At 47.1% G+C, this 22,044-nt stretch overlaps 1 protein-coding gene across 1 annotated transcript in view; it reads right to left on the bottom strand.

The window, feature by feature from the left end:
* Positions 1-10,072: 10,072 nt before the first annotated feature.
* The window catches only part of LOC134948471 (torsin-1A-like), a 47,253-nt gene continuing 35,281 nt past the window's right edge, over positions 10,073-22,044 (bottom strand). The window contains exon 5 of the mRNA XM_063936462.1: positions 10,073-10,923. Coding sequence (XP_063792532.1) covers positions 10,631-10,923 — 293 coding nt within the window. The 3' untranslated portion in view covers positions 10,073-10,630. The remainder of the gene's footprint in view (positions 10,924-22,044) is intronic.

The raw sequence follows: 22,044 nt of genomic DNA, 5'->3' as shown, positions 1-22,044 counted from the left end.
TGTAAATTACTCCAGTAATGGATGATCACCCCTGGACTTATTCTGCTGGCATTTTCACCATTCCTCAATACTCCTAGAGTGGCTACAGATTATAATAATAATAATAATAATAATCACCATCATCATCATCATCATCATACAGATCTATAGAGGTATTGTGGTCTGGTTAGCAATTCTTCAGATTCAGTGTGAAGCCTTGCAGTAATCCTTGTGGGCAATCCAACATCAGCTGTACCCCCAGCCAGTCCTGTCAACTACCACTGACAACTTGGATGAGTGCTTGTCTTTAATACTCCATTCAGTTTGGGCTATGTTGCTGGTCAGCAGAAGGAGACCCACAAATCCAGTGGTTAGGATGGGTGGTCTTTACCTTTTGAGAGTGGAACATGACCAAGGCTCTGCATCTCATATGGCTTACTGAAGCCTGCAGATAACAGTACCATACGGTCGTCGTCATCATCCTTGTTCAACAAAGGAGCTTAATCCTAGATGGTGAGTTTCAGTCTACCCTAGAATAAAACCTTGGAAGTGTTTTGGGGTTTGTTGGAGCTTCTGTCTGAGCAACATTTTTGGTCCACGGTGGTCGTATGCTACAGTACAATGACCTAATACTGAGGCTGTGGTTGTTGCTTATCAATTCAGGCTAATACAATTCCATATAATTTCCCAAGTTTCCCTGCGTGGCCAAAGCTCGTGTAGGGTAGAAGTACATCATTAAGCAGTATTTTACTTCACTATGGGGCATATTTATTGCAAGCTGGTTGGGACTTGTTAATTAACTCTTGCATTAACTATTCTGTAGGTACTGGGATAGAGCATCCGATAAAGCCCTGACCTGGTAAATGGGTTGAAGCAAGGTGATAGCTACCACTCATACCTTAGATGCGCAGCCATTGCTGTGCGCATGCATTAGGCGGGGCTGATGGAAAGGGATCCTCTGGTTCCCTCTGTGGAAAACATGCATAGGAGTAGTCTATTGGTTACCTTGAGCTAATGCCATCTGAAGATGGCATTAGCCACTATGGCCAAGTCTGGGAAAGATTCATATTCCAAAGCTATTAAAAATGTGAACATTCACAAGCCCCTATAGAAACCTACAGTATGGGTGCTGCTATCACTATTTAGTTCAGATGTTAAAGACTTTGTCGCCATCTACTGTTCAAAAGAGAAAGCAGTGAAATAAATAACAAAACACTGTAGCTATAGGCGCCTACTGTTGAGTCCAAATATATTTAGAACTGCAGACACTTTATAGTCAATAGCATAGGATAAATAGCTGCACAGTGGGCCTGATACAGGTGCGATAGATGTAGCAACTTTCAGGCAGTTTTCCGATTATCGGGTGATAGAGCAAATAGTTGCACAGGGGTTAAAGGTCAATTATAAAATGATGATGCAATTTGGTGATAAAACCCTGAGACCCACACGGAGAGTCCTCCTGAGTCCTGTCCCAGTGTGTAAGTAGTACAGAGGCTGCTGCTATTCTTCCATGTCGCAAGATAAATTATAGATTTTATTTTTCTATGTGTATTTTAACGTTGTTTAAGTTATCTTTGTTCCACTACAAGAACACTTTATAAAATAGTTCTCTCTCAATTAGGTGGTGCTTTAAACAGTACCCAGGCATTATTAAACTATTATGTAATTAAGAGGTAGGGTAGTGGTGGATCAAGGGCGATAGAGAATAGTAGAGTCAAATGCATTAATACTTTCAATATACAACACTTTTAGATTGATGAAATAACAATAAGAAACATCACTTGACTTCTATTTTTAGACGGAATGTCCAAAACTCAGTGTTTCCTAATAGGTGTATGGTAGTCCAGGTAAGTACATGTGAAAGAAACAAAAATGAACAATAATGTGTAGTAATGTAAACAAATCAATGGACTCAATCCCCTTGTGCACAGAAAAATAGGGGTGATGTAAATAGCTTCCAAGAAGAATGGATGGGATAGAACCTCAGCACCACAATATAATCAACGGCGCGTACCAACAAACTTGTATCTCGAGTATAGTATAAAGCACGTAACGGTATCTTCATACCGGAAGGCAAGAGAGAAACAGACCTATATACGCAGACAGTATCAGGAAAATGATGCGTACCCAACTCACTTGTTAATAGGTTGCGATCCGCACATAGCTGTTTCTTTTAAGTGCTGATCTCACACAGATATAAATTAAGATAAAACCAGAATAGGCCAGTGACAATCTGATAGATGTTGATCAAAAGTCCAAATAAGATGTTATAAAGTTCTGGCTGGTATGAAATGCAATTCAAAAGTCAGGTAAAAGTCCAGACTAAGACCTGAGTTCAAAATCTCTGCATACCTCCAGGGAACTAGTGAAAAACAGGGTCTTTGGAATTGTCCTAAACAGGCCCACTGGTCTAACCAGTTAGGGTCGAAACGTCTTTGGTGCTGAGACCGGTGGGCCTGTCCATTAGCCTCCTTCTGCTCTTGAGTCAAATGATGGGGCAACCAGTGTGCAGAAACCTTCCTCAGACCAAGCTTTCCATGGAGTATCAAGCGGATGGATCCCCATGAGATGCCTATCTCCTTCTCTAACTGGTCCATGGTCACCCTGCTTTTCACCTCAACTATGGCCCACATGGCAGCGAGGTTGTCCTAAGTGATCTGTGGTACATTCCAGAGATCCTTAATTTCTTATTGCCACTATAAGAGCCAGTAACAAATTGTAAGTATTGGGACAAAAGAGTATGCCATTTTTTTTTTTTTAAGTTATTACAGGGCTATATATAGTAGGGATGTGCACTTGAAATTTTTCGGGTTTTGTGTTTTGGTTTTGTGTTCGGTTCCGCGGCCGTGTTTTGGGTTCGAACGCGTTTTGGCAAAACCTCACCGAATTTTTTTTGTCGGATTCGGGTGTGTTTTGGATTCGGGTGTTTTTTTCAAAAAACCCTAAAAAACAGCTTAAATCATAGAATTTGGGGGTCATTTTGATCCCAAAGTATTATTAACCTCAAAAACCATAATTTCCACTCATTTTCAGTCTATTCTGAACACCTCACAATATTATTTTTAGTCCTAAAATTTGCACCGAGGTCGCTGGATGACTAAGCTAAGCGACCCAAGTGGCCGACACAAACACCTGGCCCATCTAGGAGTGGCACTGCAGTGTCACGCAGGATGGCCCTTCCAAAAAACACTCCCCAAACAGCACATGACGCAAAGAAAAAAAGAGGCGCAATGAGGTAGCTGTGTGACTAAGCTCAACGACCCAAGTGGCCGACACAAACACCTGGCCCATCTAGGAGTGGCACTGCAGTGTCACGCAGGATGGCCCTTCCAAAAAACACTCCCCAAACAGCACATGACGCAAAGAAAAAAAAAAAGGCGCAATGAGGTAGCTGTGTGACTAAGCTCAACGACCCAAGTGGCCGACACAAACACCTGGCCCATCTAGGAGTGGCACTGCAGTGTCACGCAGGATGGTCCTTCCAAAAAACACTCCCCAAACAGCACATGACGCAAAGAAAAAAAGAGGCGCAATGAGGTAGCTGTGTGACTAAGCTCAGCGACCCAAGTGGCCGACACAAACACCTGGCCCATCTAGGAGTGGCACTGCAGTGTCACGCAGGATGGCCCTTCCAAAAAACACTCCCCAAACAGCACATGATGCAAAGAAAAAAAGAGGCGCAATGAGGTAGCTGTGGCTAAGCTCAACGACCCAAGTGGCCGACACAAACACCTGGCCCATCTAGGAGTGGCACTGCAGTGTCACGCAGGATGGCCCTTCCAAAAAACACCCCCCAAACAGCACATGACGCAAAGAAAAAAAGAGGCGCAATGAGGTAGCTGTGTGAGTAAGCTAAGCGACCCTAGTGGCCGACACAAACACCTGGCCCATCTAGGAGTGGCACTGCAGTGTCACGCAGGCTGGCCCTTCAAAAAACTACTCCCCAAACAGCACATGACGCAAAGAAAAAAGAGGCGCAATGAGGTAGCTGTGTGAGTAAGCTAAGCGACCCTAGTGGCCGACACAAACACCTGGCCCATCTAGGAGTGGCACTGCAGTGTCACGCAGGATGGCCCTTCAAAAAACACTCCCCAAACAGCACATGACGCAAAGAAGAAAAAAAAGAGGCGCAATGAGGTAGCTGTGTGAGTAAGCTAAGCGACCCTAGTGGCCGACACAAACACCTGGCCCATCTAGGAGTGGCACTGCAGTGTCACGCAGGATGGCCCTTCAAAAAAATACTCCCCAAACAGCACATGACGCAAAGAAAAATTAAAGAAAAAAGAGGTGCAAGATGGAATTGTCCTTGGGCCCTCCCACCCACCCTTATGTTGTATAAACAGGACATGCACACTTTAACCAACCCATCATTTCAGTGACAGGGTCTGCCACACGACTGTGACTGAAATGACGGGTTGGTTTGGACCCCCACCAAAAAAGAAGCAATTAATCTCTCCTTGCACAAACTGGCTCTACAGAGGCAAGATGTCCACCTCATCATCATCCTCCGATATATCACCGTGTACATCCCCCTCCTCGCAGATTATCAATTCGTCCCCACTGGAATCCACCATCTCAGCTCCCTGTGTACTTTGTGGAGGCAATTGCTGCTGGTCAATGTCTCCACGGAGGAATTGATTATAATTCATTTTAATGAACATCATCTTCTCCACATTTTCTGGAAGTAACCTCGTACGCCGATTGCTGACAAGGTGAGCGGCGGCACTAAACACTCTTTCGGAGTACACACTTGTGGGAGGGCAACTTAGGTAGAATAAAGCCAGTTTGTGCAAGGGCCTCCAAATTGCCTCTTTTTCCTGCCAGTATAAGTACGGACTGTCTGACGTGCCTACTTGGATGCGGTCACTCATATAATCCTCCACCATTCTTTCAATGGGGAGAGAATCATATGCAGTGCCAGTAGACGACATGTCCGTAATCGTTGGCAGGTCCTTCAGTCCGGACCAGATGTCAGCATCAGCAGTCGCTCCAGACTGCCCTGCATCACCGCCAGCGGGTGGGCTCGGAATTCTGAGCCTTTTCCTCGCACCCCCAGTTGCGGGAGAATGTGAAGGAGGAGATGTTGACAGGTCGCGTTCCGCTTGACTTGACAATTTTCTCACCAGCAGGTCTTTCAACCCCAGCAGACTTGTGTCTGCCGGAAAGAGAGATCCAAGGTAGGTTTTAAATCTAGGATCGAGCACGGTGGCCAAAATGTAGTGCTCTGATTTCAACAGATTGACCACCCGTGAATCCTTGTTAAGCGAATTAAGGGCTCCATCCACAAGTCCCACATGCCTAGCGGAATCGCTCTGTCTTAGCTCCTCCTTCAATGTCTCCAGCTTCTTCTGCAAAAGCCTGATGAGGGGAATGACCTGACTCAGGCTGGCAGTGTCTGAACTGACTTCACGTGTGGCAAGTTCAAAGGGCAGCAGAACCTTGCACAACGTTGAAATCATTCTCCACTGCGCTTGAGACAGGTGCATTCCACCTCCTATATCGTGCTCAATTGTATAGGCTTGAATGGCCTTTTGCTGCTCCTCCAACCTCTGAAGCATATAGAGGGTTGAATTCCACCTCGTTACCACTTCTTGCTTCAGATGATGGCAGGGCAGGTTCAGGCGTTTTTGGTGGTGCTCCAGTCTTCTGTACGTGGTGCCTGTACGCCGAAAGTGTCCCGCAATTCTTCTGGCCACCGACAGCATCTCTTGCACGCCCCTGTCGTTTTTTAAATAATTCTGCACCACCAAATTCAAGGTATGTGCAAAACATGGGACGTGCTGGAATTTGCCCAGATTTAATGCACACACAATATTGCTGGCGTTGTCCGATGCCTCAAATCCACAGGAGAGTCCAATTGGGGTAAGCCATTCCGCGATGATCTTCCTCAGTTGCCGTAAGAGGTTTTCAGCTGTGTGCGTATTCTGGAAACCGGTGATACAAAGCGTAGCCTGCCTAGGAAAGAGTTGGCGTTTGCGAGAGGCTGCTACTGGTGCCGCCGCTGCTGTTCTTGCGGCGGGAGTCCATACATCTACCCAGTGGGCTGTCACAGTCATATAGTCCTGACCCTGCCCTGCTCCACTTGTCCACATGTCCGTGGTTAAGTGGACATTGGGTACAGCTGCATTTTTTAGGACACTGGTGACTCTTTTTCTGAGGTCTGTGTACATTTTCGGTATCGCCTGCCTAGAGAAATGGAACCTAGATGGTATTTGGTACCGGGGACACAGTACCTCCAACAAGTCTCTAGTTGGCTCTGCAGTAATGATGGATACCGGAACCACGTTTCTCACCACCCAGGATGCCAAGGCCTCAGTTATCCGCTTTGCAGCAGGATGACTGCTGTGATATTTCATCTTCCTCGCAAAGGACTGTTGGACAGTCAATTGCTTGGTGGAAGTAGTAAAAGTGGTCTTACGACTTCCCCTCTGGGATGACCATCGACTCCCAGCAGCAACAACAGCAGCGCCAGCAGCAGTAGGCGTTACACGCAAGGATGCATCGGAGGAATCCCAGGCAGGAGAGGACTCGTCAGAATTGCCAGTGACATGGCCTGCAGGACTATTGGCATTCCTGGGGAAGGAGGAAATTGACACTGAGGGAGTTGGTGGGGTGGTTTGCGTGAGCTTGGTTACAAGAGGAGGGATTTACTGGTCAGTGGACTGCTTCCGCTGTCGCCCAAAGTTTTTGAACTTGTCACTGACTTATTATGAATGCGCTGCAGGTGACGTATAAGGGAGGATGTTCCGAGGTGGTTAACGTCCTTACCCCTACTTATTACAGCTTGACAAAGGCAACACACGGCTTGACAAATGTTGTCCGCATTTCTGTTGAAATACTTCCACACCGAAGAGCTGATTTTTTTTGTATTTTCACCAGGCATGTCAATGGCCATATTCCTCCCACGGACAACAGGTGTCTCCCCGGGTGCCTGACTTCAACAAACCACCTCACCATCAGAATCCTCCTTGTCAATTTCCTCCCCAGCGCCAGCAACACCCATATCCTCCTCATCCTGGTGTACTTCAACACTGACATCTTCAATCTGACTATCAGGAACTGGACTGCGGGTGCTCCTTCCAGCACTTGCAGGGGGCGTGCAAATGGTGGAAGGCGCATGCTCTTCACGTCCAGTGTTGGGAAGGTCAGGCATCGCAACCGACACAATTGGACTCTCCTTGTGGATTTGGGATTTCGAAGAACGCACAGTTCTTTGCTGTGCTTTTGCCAGCTTGAGTCTTTTCATTTTTCTAACGAGAGGCTGAGTGCTTCCATCCTCATGTGAAGCTGAACCACTAGCCATGAACATAGGCCAGGGCCTCAGCCGTTCCTTGCCACTCCGTGTGGTAAATGGCATATTGGCAAGTTTACGCTTCTCCTCCGACAATTTTATTTTAGATTTTTGAGTCCTTTTTTTACTGATATTTGGTGTTTTGGATTTTACATGCTCTGTACTATGACATTGGGCATCGGCCTTGGCAGACGACGTTGATGGAATTTCATCGTCTCGGCCATGACTAGTGGCAGCAGCTTCAGCACGAGGTGGAAGTGGATCTTGATCTTTCCCTATTTTTGGAACCTCAACATTTTTGTTCTCCATATTTTAATAGGCACAACTAAATGGCACCTCAGGTAAACAATGGAGATGGATGGATACTAGTATACTTATGGATGACGAGCGACTGCCGACACAGAGGTAGCTACAGCCGTGGACTACCGTACTGTGTCTGCTGCTAATATAGACTGGATGATAATGAGATAAAATTAAAATATATATATATATCACACTAGTACTGCAGCCGGACAGGTATATATTATGTAATGACGGACCTGCTGGACACTGTCTGTCAGCACTGCAGACTCCTAAAGTAAGCTACTAGTATCAAGAAGATAGAAAAAAAAAAACCACGGGTAGGTGGTATACAATTATGGATGGACGAGCGACTGCCGACACAGAGGTAGCTACAGCCGTGGACTACCGTACTGTGTCTGCTGCTAATATAGACTGGATGATAATGAGATAAAATTAAAATATATATATATATATCACACTAGTACTGCAGCCGGACAGGTATATATTATGTAATGACGGACCTGCTGGACACTGTCTGTCAGCACTGCAGACTCCTAAAGTAAGCTACTAGTATCAAGAAGATAGAAAAAAAAAAACACGGGTAGGTGGATTACAATTATGGATGGACGAGCGACTGCCGACACAGAGGTAGCTACAGCCGTGGACTACCGTACTGTGTCTGCTGCTAATATAGACTGGATGATAATGAGATAAAATTAAAATATATATATATATCACACTAGTACTGCAGCCGGACAGGTATATATTATGTAATGACGGACCTGCTGGACACTGTCTGTCAGCACTGCAGACTCCTAAAGTAAGCTACTAGTATCAAGAAGATAGAAAGAAAAAAAAACACGGGTAGGTGGTATACAACTATGGATGGACGAGCGACTGCCGACACAGAGGTAGCTACAGCCGTGGACTACCGTACTGTGTCTGCTGCTAATATAGACTGGATGATAATGAGATAAAATTAAAATATATATATATCACACTAGTACTGCAGCCGGACAGGTATATATTATGTAATGACGGACCTGCTGGACACTGTCTGCAGAATGCGTTTATAAAAACACCACACGATGAGTGTTTAACTTTTTCAGGCAGACAATCACAATATACTGGTGGTCAGCAGACAATCACAATATACTGGTGGTCAGTGGTCACTGGTCAGTCACACTGGCAGTGGCACTCTGGCAGCAAAAGTGTGCACTGTACTTAAAATATGTACTCCTGCTATAACTGCTCCCCAGTCTCCCCCACAATTAAGCTGTGTGAGCAGTGAGCACTCAGCACAGTCAGATAATGATATACAGTATTACATATGATGCAGCACACTGGCTGAGCACAGATATGGTATGTGACTGTGTCACACTGTGTATCGGTTTTTTTTTTCAGGCAGAGAACGGATTAATTAAACTGGTGGTGGTCACTGGTCACACTATCAGCAAGTAGTACTCCGTCCTAAGCAGACAATCACAATATACTGGTGGTCAGTGTGGTCACTGGTCAGTCACACTGGCAGTGTGGCACTCTGGCAGCAAAAGTGTGCACTGTACTTAAAATATATTATTTATGTACTCCTGCTCTAACTGCTCCCCAGTCTCCCCCACAATTAAGCTGTGTGAGCAGTGAGCACTCAGCACAGTCAGATATACAGTATTACATATGATGATGCAGCACACTGAGGCTGAGCACAGATATGGTATGTGACTGTGTCACACTGTGTATCGTTTTTTTTCAGGCAGAGAACGGATTAATTAAACTGGTGGTCAATGGTCACTGGTCACACTATCAGCAAGTAGTAGTACTCCAGTCCTAATATGCTCCCCAAAATTAGTAAATAGTGTCTCTAACTCTCTACTCTCTTCTCTATAAACGGAGAGGACGCCAGCCACGTCCTCTCCCTATCAATCTCAATGCACGTGTGAAAATGGCGGCGACGCGCGGCTCCTTATATAGAATCCGAGTCTCGCGATAGAATCCGAGCCTCGCGAGAATCCGACAGCGGGATGATGACGTTCGGGCGCGCTCGGGTTAACCGAGCAAGGCGGGAGGATCCGAGCCTGCTCGGCCCCGTGTAAAAAAAGCTGAAGTTCGGCGGGTTCGGATTCCGAGAAACCGAACCCGCTCATCACTAATATATAGGGGCCTATTTATCAAATAATTATTTTCAGGGGATAACCATAAATCATTCTGTGGTACTTTGCATCGACAGGATAGTGCTATCTACAGATGGTGTTACCCTACAGTAGCCTATGGGCTACTAATTCGCAATTGTTTCTGGAGAGGGACTCCTGGTATTAGTTTGTTATCCCTAAGGTGAAAGTCCAGCCAGTGAGGGATCTTCTGATTTCTGGTAATATAGTATTGAACTGCGTTCCTGTAGCATAAGATATGTATGTGTATGTATGCTTGCACTCATAGATCCTCATTACAACTGTGGGGGTGCTTTCCCAATTAATCCTGGCCAGGTCACAATGTTATAGTGAATGACAGAGAGGGCACTCAGCATTAAACAGATTAAGTGTAACTTTATTCACACATCATCAACGTTTTGGTCCTTCTGGAGAACCTTCTTCAAGGTAGAACTCAGCAAATATATATGGCCATATTTATTTATATAGCACTGGCATAATCTGTAGCGCTTTACAACTGTAAACAAACAGCAGTAAAACATGGACTGGGTAGTAACAGACAAGATAAAGGGCCTAATTCAGACCTGATCACAGCAGCAAAATCTTTCTCTAATGGGCAAGACCATGTGCACTGCAGGGGGGGCAGATATAACGTGCAGAGAGAGTTAGATTTGGGTGGGTTATATTGTTTCTGTGCAGGGTAAATACTGGCTGCTTTATTTTTACACTGCAATTTAGATTTCAGTTTGAACACACCCCACCCAAATCTAACTTTCTCTGTACATGTTATATCGGGCCCCCCCCTGCATTACACATGGTTTTGCCCATTAGAGGGTGCAGGAGGTTGTCCACTCTCCTGGGAGCGCTGCCCAAAATGTCCCAGAAACTGCGTTAGAGTAACCTTTACATTACTGCAACTGACTAGTGACAATGCTCATGTGTAATCTGACTGGCAGCTGGGTGGAGTAGTCAGGTGGCAGGGCTTGAGTACCAGGGTCACTCTGGATGGAACATGCTTGCAGCCACTGACAGAAAATAATTTGTATTCCTTTGGGTCATACTGTAGCATATCTGCCACTGTGTCTATTATATTTCTATCCTCCTGCTGCCCATACCGTCGTAGCTCTTCCTTGATGCACATTTCCACATGGCGACGCTCCAGTGGCAGAAAAGGGATGAAGAAATCGATCATGTTCTGTTTAATGAGGGTGCTCCGCCCAAATCCACCTGGAGATAAGGAAGTAACAGAGTGAGAAGAGTGGGGTTCAGATTATTACCACCGGTTGCTATCTAGTATGCTGACTGACGGGATCCCGGCGCACAGTATACCGGCGCCGGGATCCCGACAGCCAGCATACCGACACTTATTCTCCCTCGTGGGGGTCCACGACTCCCCCTGGAGGGAGAATAAAATAGTGTGGCGCACGTAGCGCCCGTAGCGTGGCGAGCGCAGCGAGCCCGCAAGGGGCTCATTTGCGCTCGCCACACTGTCGGTAAGCCGGCGGTCGGGCTCCCGGCGCCGGTATGCTGGTCGCCGGGAGCCCGACCGCCGGCATATCGTAGTGAGCCCCTAGTAACATTCAGCAATACTGCATATATGTAAAAGTTCCCATCCTACGCCTGCCACCATAAATATGGCCTTGGAGCAGCAGGGGTCACAGCAGCTTAGCAGCAGGGGTCACAGCAGCTTAGCAGCAGGTCACAGCAGCGTAGCAGCAGGGGTCACAGCAGCAGGGATCACAGCAGCTGGGGTCACAGCAGCGTGGCAGCAGGAGTCACAACAGTGGGTATCAGGTGTGCTCCATACACTGTGCAGCACCAGCAAGTGTCCAGGCAAGCGTGTGTGCCACTGATTGGGTGTGCTCCATACATTTAAACACCGGCGGGTTCTAAAGTGTATAATATAAGGTGATACTGTAATTGGATTGATGACTGCAGGTGCTGCAGAGGGAGATTGGATGGCGTTGGCCCAGGAGTGGCTCAGGCAGCCAATGGCAGTGGGAATGGATCTGAAAAGATCCTTTTCCTGTATAAACTGCTGTGTAAACTGCAGCTTGTGACCAGATTCAGGAGCAGTACGTCATCTCAATGGCTCTGACTTAATTTTAAAAAGGGGGTGAAAATGTTAATTTTCATCTGCTTTTGTATAAATGAAGTGATGATGAATAGACTCCTTAGAGTCAGGGGCAAGTCCAGCATACCTGACAACTTTAAAATTATCTTCTTAATGAGAGTTCCTAAAGGGGAGATACAGCTGATTACTATGGGGAAGGGGCCAGGCACTTTCCACTACACAGCGAATGGGGTGAATGGCGGGACTCTTTTGACAGTCCTTGGTACTCCACAAAATTTGTTAGGGTTGATAAGTTTGGTTGCAGGCTCAAGAACAAATGAGGCCTAAAAGGTTGCTTCTGGCTAAATAATCCTCCTGCTAAGGGGGTTGGTCCATTCTACTTACCTCACGGCTTTAGAGCCAAGTAACCCTAGCTATGACTGTGGCCTGCAGTATAGAGGGTGAACAGGCAAAGCAAGTTTGTTAAGACCTTAGAATTGCAGTAAATGTGTATGTAGGGATGGAAGGTGACTTGCCCAAAAAATAGCTCAGACTTAGTGATAATACCATTATGGTAAGTTCTTACGATCATCCTGTCATACTCTACTTTACAGCTGACGCTAGTGATCAGAAGGAGCAGTCTGTAACACTGTGTTATTACGTTGTATCATACAGTAGCTTACACCATCATCAAATCTTTCTTCCAAACAATCATATTCCCTCCATTATTCAAGGATGTTATCTGGACATCAAGCCATTCCCTAATTTCTTAGGTTTTAGTTCCCCTCATACTTGTGGAGCAGTAATGTAGATTGTTCAAAGGGTTAAAAGCCACGGCAGCCACCAGCTAGGTGTGTGGAAGTCTCCCACCAAAGCCTGAAGGCCCCATCTGAATCTCTTGAGGGAGAGGTCAGGAGTAGATGTATTCTCGTTGTTGCAGAATACCCCAGCTTGCCAATGTAAGGCTATCTGTTGGTGGAGGTGAACTTGGCAAACTGGAAAAACCATGGCAAAATGTTAGCAGGAACTTAAAGGGAAAGTTTCTAAAATTCTAACCTCTGCTTGTCTTCCCTCGGTCTCGTCATGTCAAGGATCCTAATCAAGCCTACCCATAATAGGTAGTCAAATAAGTGAGTTTAAGTCCTCCCACATATATGCACCTATATAAGCTGTCAAGTTTTTGTTGAAAGTGCCGTGCCCCTACTGCGCAGACTCCATGTTGCTACTGCTCCACTAAAGCTTCATTCCCTGTACCAAGATGGCCATTGAGGCTGCTACTACTGAGCATGTGTGGAACCATCGTGAGACTGTGTGGGAGTACCACAGTGGAAGACAGTAGTTTTCATTAAGCTCCAGAGAGACCTGCATTTACCTGCCATTACAGACGCGGCTCCAGCATCCTGCACCGCTACTCAGTACCTACATACACTCACCGGCTGGTGAGCTGTATGACACCCAGCTCTGCTTCATCTATTAGTGTGAATACAACAGGGAGTATGGCTGCTTTATGCTCAATAAACTACTTCACTTGTTAAGTAACTGTGCTGTTGGTAGTTGGAAGGCATCCGCTGGTGTGTACAGAAACTCTACTACATACTACTTTCACACAGTCCCAGGTGTCCCAACAAGCTCTGCATGAAGTTCCAGTCTGTTCTATCAAATGTCTTTTTGGCAACCTCTAAGGAGCATAGATGTAGGTGTATCAGGTCACTTACCTTAGACAGGATGTACTATTTCTTTTTCATCCACTAGGGGGTCACTGGAGTACTCTTGGGATATGGATGGGGCGTAGCCGGGAATGGCACATATTTAAATATTTAAATTAGTAACTGGCCATCCCCTCCATACTCCCATAAACCCTTCAGTATTTTTTTGTGCCTCCAGTCGGGAAGGTACTAGTGGACGAGAGTTCCACAGAAACTTCAAGGTTTTTATTTTTTCTCATTTTTTTTCCACACTCCCTTCCCAGTTTATAAAGATACTTGGGTCCGGGTTTGTTGGTGCTGCAGAAGGGCAGCAGATGGTCTGTCGGTGCTCATAAAAGGAGCCCCGCCATTGACCAAAATCAGCCGAGCTGATGGCAGCCTCTGGCTGCACAAGGAAGCAGGACGGAGCTTAGCAGAGAAGCCCTGTCATGGCCTCCACGGGCGGTGCAGGTACTGAGCGGTTAGGCAGCTCTCACTGCCGCCGCTCACTCACTTACTTTCTATGCCGGACGGTCAGCTCACGCTGCCGTCCATTATGTGATTGTATATATTGTTATTCACAAAAGCTGTTTTATTCATATCCTGCCTGCCACAGAACGCTCTCCCTGCTGCCGGCCACTGTAAACCGGTGCCGCTGGGCGCTTGCAGGGGGAGCCAGCGAGCAGTCCCCGGCACTGCCGCAGGGACGCTCGCCACTCCCCGGCTCTCAGGCGGCCGCACACGTTCCTCCTCCATCCTGCGGTGAATAGCTTCTGCAAAGGAGAGAGCGGGTGAGCTGACCGTGGACAGCTCTCCCTGCTGCCGCGGTCCGCTCTTTCATCCGCTCCCCAGTCTCTGATGATGCCGCGCTCCCCGGCTCCCAGCACAGGCCGCGCACACGCCGCTCCCCGGATCCCAGCACGGGGTGAGGGGGTAGAAGCCGCACACGCCGCTTTAGAGCTACTAGCACAGGTGCGCACACGCCGCTCCCCGGCTCCCTGCACTCGCCGCTCCCCGTATACAACTCCGCTGCTCCCCGACTCCCGTCCGCTGAAACAAGGGGGGGAGCAGTGGGGGAAGTCGGCGCTTAACGGACAGATGACCGCGGACATCTCTAATGGCTGCCGCGGTCCGACGCTGCAGGTGAGAGAGGGGGGGAGGATTACCCGCAGGGAGGCCCTATAACTAAGCTGTGTTAAAGGTAGCAAACAGATCAGGCTTTAAGCCTGGAAGGGGGTAAAAGTTATTACTAAGTGCTGCTGGGCACTACAAGAGCCTCTGTTACCTGTAGAGGGGTATATATATATGATTATATACTGTGTGTGTGTACATGGATATGCATATGTTTACAGAGGTGTGCTTGGGTGCATATATATATATATCATACCTCCCAACTTTTGATTCCTATAAAGAGGGACACACGCGCGCTCCCGAAAAAGGGGTGTGACCGAATAAAAGGGGCGTGGCTTCACAGGGGGACCCGCGATCGCGAGTCACGCCCCCGTTTTCGTCACTGAGGGGGCATGCCCAGCGCTCTGTGAGCTGCTGGCATGCCACCTCTCCCTTTGGCTGCAGTGAATAGATGCTGTGCGCATGCGCACAGCGTCTATTCACCGCTGCTCTGCAAAGCAGGGCAGCGGGTGCATGAGCCTCCCAACTGCCCCCCCCCCCCCCCCCCCCCACCGCGGGACACTGCGGCCCGCGGGTGGGACAGCGGGACAGTCCCCAAAAAACGGGACTGTCCCGCGAAAATCGGGACAGTTGGGAGGTATGATATATGTATATGGAGATTGGTGTATCAGCTAACATTGAAAATCTATTCTTGCAATAGCAAGCACATGGCCGGACACCATTTTAACATTACTTCCTGGTTCTTCCCAGGAAGTTGCTGCCCTACAACACTCAGCCTCTGGAGGAGCCGGGGTGGTGTTAGGAATTTTATTTTCTTTGTTTTTGTAGTGCAGGTTTCACTATTGCAGTTAAACACGTGCAATGTAATGCAGATTTATACACACCTAACGTGGTACTAAGTCACGGTACTGGTCTGTCCTTCTAGACTGGCTTGTCAGTGTACATAATCAGTAGGTCTAAATACAAAGCAAGCAGCTTCACTGTAGAGTCGGTCAGACAGTATGTCGGGCAAATACGACTGCACCCTTGCCGATCCTCTTTGGGGGGAAGGCTGGCGCATGTACTGCCTGGGGAAAATTGTTATTATTTGTCTTATAATTTGAGTGTTTCAGCTACGTTGCTTGCTGTCGAATCGACGCCAGCCCTCATATCACATAGCAGGCAACAGGGCAGTACGTCAGGTTCTCCACGAAGACTTAACCACATTCTTCCAATGAGAGACCATTATTATTATTGGTGTTATACCTTGCCAGTTTCAGGCTACGATGTTTAAATACCCGTTAGAGCGTACCCTACAGTATACAGCAGTATGGGTGTTGCTTCGCCCTGCTTTGGTGGGGGTTTCAGGTTACCAAGGCTGTAGTGGCATGGCAATACAGGTCACGTTTGCCCTACAATAAGAACACCTTAGACTTCTCGCTGATCACGTTTGTGATTCTGCTCATCTCGCCTTACAGCTTCACTAGTTACGGCACGATGTGCACTTTCGCTACGTTCTTAACAGGCGGAGTCAGATTATAAACGAGAATAGAAGCTTTACTTTACAGGTTTGGTCCTGTCTTGGACACAGGCTTTTCGCAGACCACGAGGGGGGAAAAATCTGATTTCATACCTTTGTCTTTACAAATTCCTGACTAGAAATGCTCAGGATATAGGCTTTACACTTCAGTCCTTTCAAGGCCGTGCTACAGCAGCAGCCATACCCAGACCATGGGGTAGAATACGGGTAAGGTACTGCCATATACTTCAAGACATCTCTAACCAAGTTTCAGTGGCCTTTACACCTAAGCCACTGACATAATGGAGTACCAGGCCATCGCCGAACGTCAGTTGTGGGCATCCACAGTTGGGTTGATCCGCAAATTTTCGGTTCACAGCGTACAAAATACAGTTTGACGGGTTTCCATCATTGCCATTTGCAGGACAGGTCTACCTACGTCATAAAACAAGATGGCGGTTTTGCAGACCGTGACACAGACTCTATTAGGCTCAGCAGTTTGATACCGCAGTTAACACCCGAGTTACAGTTATTCCAGTTTTGGATAGTTCCAAAACTGGATGACTCTGTCAGTCCACTACTGACACTACAGACAGTACGTCACTTACTACAGATTCAACATGGAATACTAGCGGTCGGCATGTTGGAATCCACAGTAATTCTGGATTAGGATGGATCTCGTACTTAGACGAATCAGGCCTACTTATGGTTTGCTGTAGAAACAATGCTTACTTTCAAGTGCTACCGTTTGGCTTCTTATCGGCGCCTCGGGTAGTCACATGAGTCAGGATAGCTCATCTCAGACCCCTGAGAGTGATAACAGTTCCCTGCTTTGCAGATCTGCTCATCAAAGCTCCGTCTCCACGCTTATTCCTGCAACGTGACTTACTAATGTACAATGCCGTCGTTCAGCACGATTGGATTGTCAACCTCAAGAAATCAAGTCTCATTCCGTCACAAAGGATTCATGCCTAGGAATGATTCCGTGGATAAACGGATTTACCTGCCTGACCACAACACAAAGGAGGGTGGTATATTTCGACGCACTCCAGTTCGCAAGAGTTTACTCACGTAATTTTCACCTGGATGTTATTGCATGCATCTACAACTTCATCAGAAAGTGCATTTGTCTCCAAGGACCAGAGTATCACTACTCTGGTGGCTCCACGTATACAATCTTACGGCAGGGAGAATGTTCGGCGTCTGTAATTGGATAATTCTAAAGAGGGACGCGAGTCTCAGAGGTTGGGACGCTGTAGTCCAAAATTGGCAACTTCACAGATCCTGGAAGATTGCTGTCAATTAAATGTCCTGGAACTCAGGGCAATTTACAACGCGCTGCGGCAAGTGGTGCACATGCTCCGGGCTCAGACTGTCCAAGTGCAGTCAGACAACGCGACGGCAATCACATACATCACCAAACAAGGAGGAATTCGAAGTCGCATGGCAATGTGACAAGTGCTCTAATCCTCAATTGGGACGAGCGTCACCAGGTGATATTGTCGGCAGTGTTCATTCTGGGAGTGGACAACTGGGAGGCAGATTATCCCAGCGGTCAGGATTTTCATCCAGGAAACTGGGCATTAAATTCAGAAGCGTTCCTGATGTTGGTCCGGCGGTGGAGTTACCCACAGGGGGATCTAATGGCATCTTGCCAAAAAAATCATCAAACATCTCAGAATGTGTCCAGAACAAGAGCTCCAAAGGCAGAGGCAGTGGATGCTCTCATGATCGCGTGGCCGTACAGCTTTGTGCATCTGTTTCCACCGTTTCCGCTGCTTCCTCGATTGCTAAAACAGACCAAACAAGAGTCCACGACGGTCGTACTAGTGGCGCCTCATTGGCCTCGGAGAGCATGGTTCTCGGATCTCCGCGACCTACTCGCAGCCGATTCTTAACCGCTCCTGCCACGTCCGGACCTGTTACAACAGGCTCCGTGCCCTTACCCCGATTTCGCGAGGCGGCGCTTGACGGGGAGGCTGTTGAAACCGTCCTCTTAAGAAGGGAGGGCATTCCACAATCTGTTCTCCCAACCATGTTAAGTGCTAGGAAGCCAGTTACGCCAGCTCATTATCACAGAATTTGGCGTGCCTATATAGGTTGGTGTGAAGCTCGGAAGTTCCGACATTATCTTTATCATTATCCCGTCTTTTAATATTTTTACAGACTGAGTTAGGTGGAGGACTACGTTTCTACACTCAAGGTGCAGGTCTTGGCCTTGTCAATTTACCTGCAAAGGCGTTTGGCTCTTTTGCTGACTGTACTTACTTTCCAGCAAGGTGTCCTCAGAGTACAACCTCCATTTATAGTACCTACAGCGCCATGGGACTTGAATCTGGTTGTTGATTTTTTACAGTCTTCATATTTTGAACCCTTACAACAAGTGGAGGTTCAGTTTCTCACTTGGAAAACATTTTTTCTTAGCCTTAGCCTCAGCAAGGCGTGTTTAACTTTTTGCATTGGGTGCCAAGTGGTGCACATGCTCCGGGCTCAGACTGTCCAAGTGCAGTCAGACAACGCGACGGCAATCACATACATCACCAAACAAGGAGGAATTCGAAGTCGCATGGCAATGTGACAAGTGCTCTAATCCTCAATTGGGACGAGCGTCACCAGGTGATATTGTCGGCAGTGTTCATTCTGGGAGTGGACAACTGGGAGGCAGATTATCCCAGCGGTCAGGATTTTCATCCAGGAAACAGGGCATTAAATTCAGAAGCGTTCCTGATGTTGGTCCGGCGGTGGAGTTACCCACAGGGGGATCTAATGGCATCTTGCCAAAAAAATCATCAAACATCTCAGAATGTGTCCAGAACAAGAGCTCCAAAGGCAGAGGCAGTGGATGCTCTCATGATCGCGTGGCCGTACAGCTTTGTGCATCTGTTTCCACCGTTTCCGCTGCTTCCTCGATTGCTAAAACAGACCAAACGAGAGTCCACGACGGTCGTACTAGTGGCGCCTCATTGGCCTCGGAGAGCATGGTTCTCGGATCTCCGCGACCTACTCGCAGCCGATTCTTAACCGCTCCTGCCACGTCCGGACCTGTTACAACAGGCTCCGTGCCCTTACCCCGATTTCGCGAGGCGGCGCTTGACGGGGAGGCTGTTGAAACCGTCCTCTTAAGAAGGGAGGGCATTCCACAATCTGTTCTCCCAACCATGTTAAGTGCTAGGAAGCCAGTTACGCCAGCTCATTATCACAGAATTTGGCGTGCCTATATAGGTTGGTGTGAAGCTCGGAAGTTCCGACATTATCTTTATCATTATCCCGTCTTTTAATATTTTTACAGACTGAGTTAGGTGGAGGACTACGTTTCTACACTCAAGGTGCAGGTCTTGGCCTTGTCAATTTACCTGCAAAGGCGTTTGGCTCTTTTGCTGACTGTACTTACTTTCCAGCAAGGTGTCCTCAGAGTACAACCTCCATTTATAGTACCTACAGCGCCATGGGACTTGAATCTGGTTGTTGATTTTTTACAGTCTTCATATTTTGAACCCTTACAACAAGTGGAGGTTCAGTTTCTCACTTGGAAAACATTTTTTCTTAGCCTTAGCCTCAGCAAGGCGTGTTTAACTTTTTACATTGGGTGCCTTGTCATGCAAGCCACCTTATCTGGTGTTTTATAATCATAGAGCGGAACTTCGCACGAATTCCGTTTTCCTACCAAAGATGGTATAATGTTACACATCACTTAATCAATCGTAGTTCCTCTGTTATCAGTAGGTTCAGGAAATTCAGCTACTTTAGATGTGGTACGCGTTTATGTAGCCAAACATTTACGTTAAACAGTTACATTGTTTGTTCTCTATAATATAGTTAAGATAGCTTAGCCAGCTTCCAAGCAGACCTTATACCATACGTCAGGCTTAGCTTCATAATAGGCTACAACCGCCTACATCAGTGTCAGGCCATTCCACACGTTCTTCGGAACGTCATAGGCAGGCTACAACCGCCTACATCAGTGTCAGACCATTCCACAAGTTCTTTGGGAACGTCATGGCCAGCAGGTTCTGAAGTTTCTACGAAACAACTTAAACGCGCTGCTACAAGGTCATGAGTGCATGGTCATCAGTGCATACGTTTGTGCGTTGTTACAAGTTTAATACGTTTATGGCATCAGCATCTTGCTTTGGCCGTCTAGTGTTACAGGTGCCAAACAGCTCTCCCGCCCAAGGGGGAACTTTGGTACGTCCCACGAGTACTCCAGTGACCCCTAAAGGATGAAAAAGAAAATAGGATTTTGGTACTTACCAGGTAAATCCTTTTCTTTGAATCCATAGGGGGCACTGGACGCCCACCCAGAGCAGTTTTACCTGTCTTGTGGTAAGCTCAGTGGATCTTATGGGAACACATTGGGGGTCATTCCGAGTTGTTCGCTCGCAAGCTGCTTTTAGCAGCTTTGCACACGCTAAGCCGCCGCCTACTGGGAGTGAATCTTAGCTTCTAAAAATTGCGAACGAAAGATTCGCAATATTGCGATAAGACATCTCTGTGCAGTTTCTGAGTAACTCGAGACTTACTCGGCATCTGCGATCAGTTCAGTGCTTGTCGTTCCTGGTTTGACGTCACAAATACACCCAGCGTTCGCCCAGACACTCCTCCGTTTCTCCAGCCACTCCCGCGTTTTTCCCAGAAACGGTAGCGTTTTTTCACACACTCCCATAAAACGGCCTGTTTCCGCCCAGAAACACCCACTTCCTGTCAATCACATTACGATCACCAGAACGAGGAAAAAACTGTGAGTAAAATTCCTAACTGCATAGCAAATTTACTTGGCGCAGTCGCAGTGCGAACATTGCGCATGCGCACTAAGCGGAAAATCGCTGCGATGCGAAGAAATTTACCGAGCGAACAACTCGAAATGACCCCCCATTATCACCAATGGATACGATGTTACGGCATACTTGCCTACCTGACCCTCTCCATGAGGGAGAAAATGCTCTGTTCCTGGACTTTCCTGGTAATGTATGATTGCCATCACCTGTGGTGAAACACCTTTCTTATCAATTACCCAGCTCACCACAGGTGATGGCAATCATACATTACCAGGAAAGTCCAGGAACAGAGCATTTTCTCCCTCATGGAGAGGGTCAGGTAGGCAAGTATGTGTTACGGTGATATCTATTATGGTGTCAACTGCTTAGTTGTCAGTTACGTTATGTGTCAACTTTAGTGTTGACCGTTATATAATACTGTTATATGTAATTCTCTATTGTTCATCTTCTCTATCGCTCCTGTTCGGCTCAGTAAAAATACTGAAGGGTTTATGGGAGTATGGAGGGGATGGCCAGTTACTAATTTAAATATGTGCCATTCCCGGCTACGCCCCGTCCATATCCCAAGAGTACTCCAGTGCCCCCTATGGATTCAAAGAAAAGAATTTACCTGGTAAGTACCAAAATCCTATTTTTTTGCAAGATGAGTTTTTAATGTATTTGCTAATAGTTTTGCAAAAAGCTTCATGTCTGCATTGAATAAAGATATATTGACCTATACAGAGCCATAACTAGACATTTTGGCCCTATGTAAGAAAGAGCATTGACGCCCAAACGCCATATTTTGCTATTACTAACAGTGTGCAACACTGGAGAGCATGTGGACCAGGGCCTGTGGGCTTTTGCATAGCTCCCAAGGCAAAAAGGAAATCCTCCCTTTAACTCACACTGATCCCAGTGCTCCACCAGCCGCCATACCTCAGCCAGATGCTCCCAGTCGGGATCCGGTCTGAAGATCGACAGTGTCTAGGTCGACAATGTTTAGGTCGACCACTATAGGTCGACAGTCACTAGGTCGACATGGATGGAAGGTCGACAGGGTTTCTAGGTCGACATGTGCTAGGTCGACAGGTCTAAAGGTCGACATGAGTTTTTCACATTTTTTTTTCTTTTTTTGAATTTTTTCATACTTAACGATTCACGTGGACTACGATTGGAACAGTAAAGTGTGCCGAGCGAAGCGAAGGCACCATGCCCGAAGCATGG

This window comes from Pseudophryne corroboree, chromosome 8 (assembly GCF_028390025.1).
Source record: "Pseudophryne corroboree isolate aPseCor3 chromosome 8, aPseCor3.hap2, whole genome shotgun sequence".
Classification (NCBI taxonomy): Eukaryota; Metazoa; Chordata; class Amphibia; order Anura; family Myobatrachidae; genus Pseudophryne; species Pseudophryne corroboree.
The sequence above is the reverse complement of the archived record's forward strand: the minus strand, read 5'-3'. Positions and strand labels throughout refer to the sequence as shown.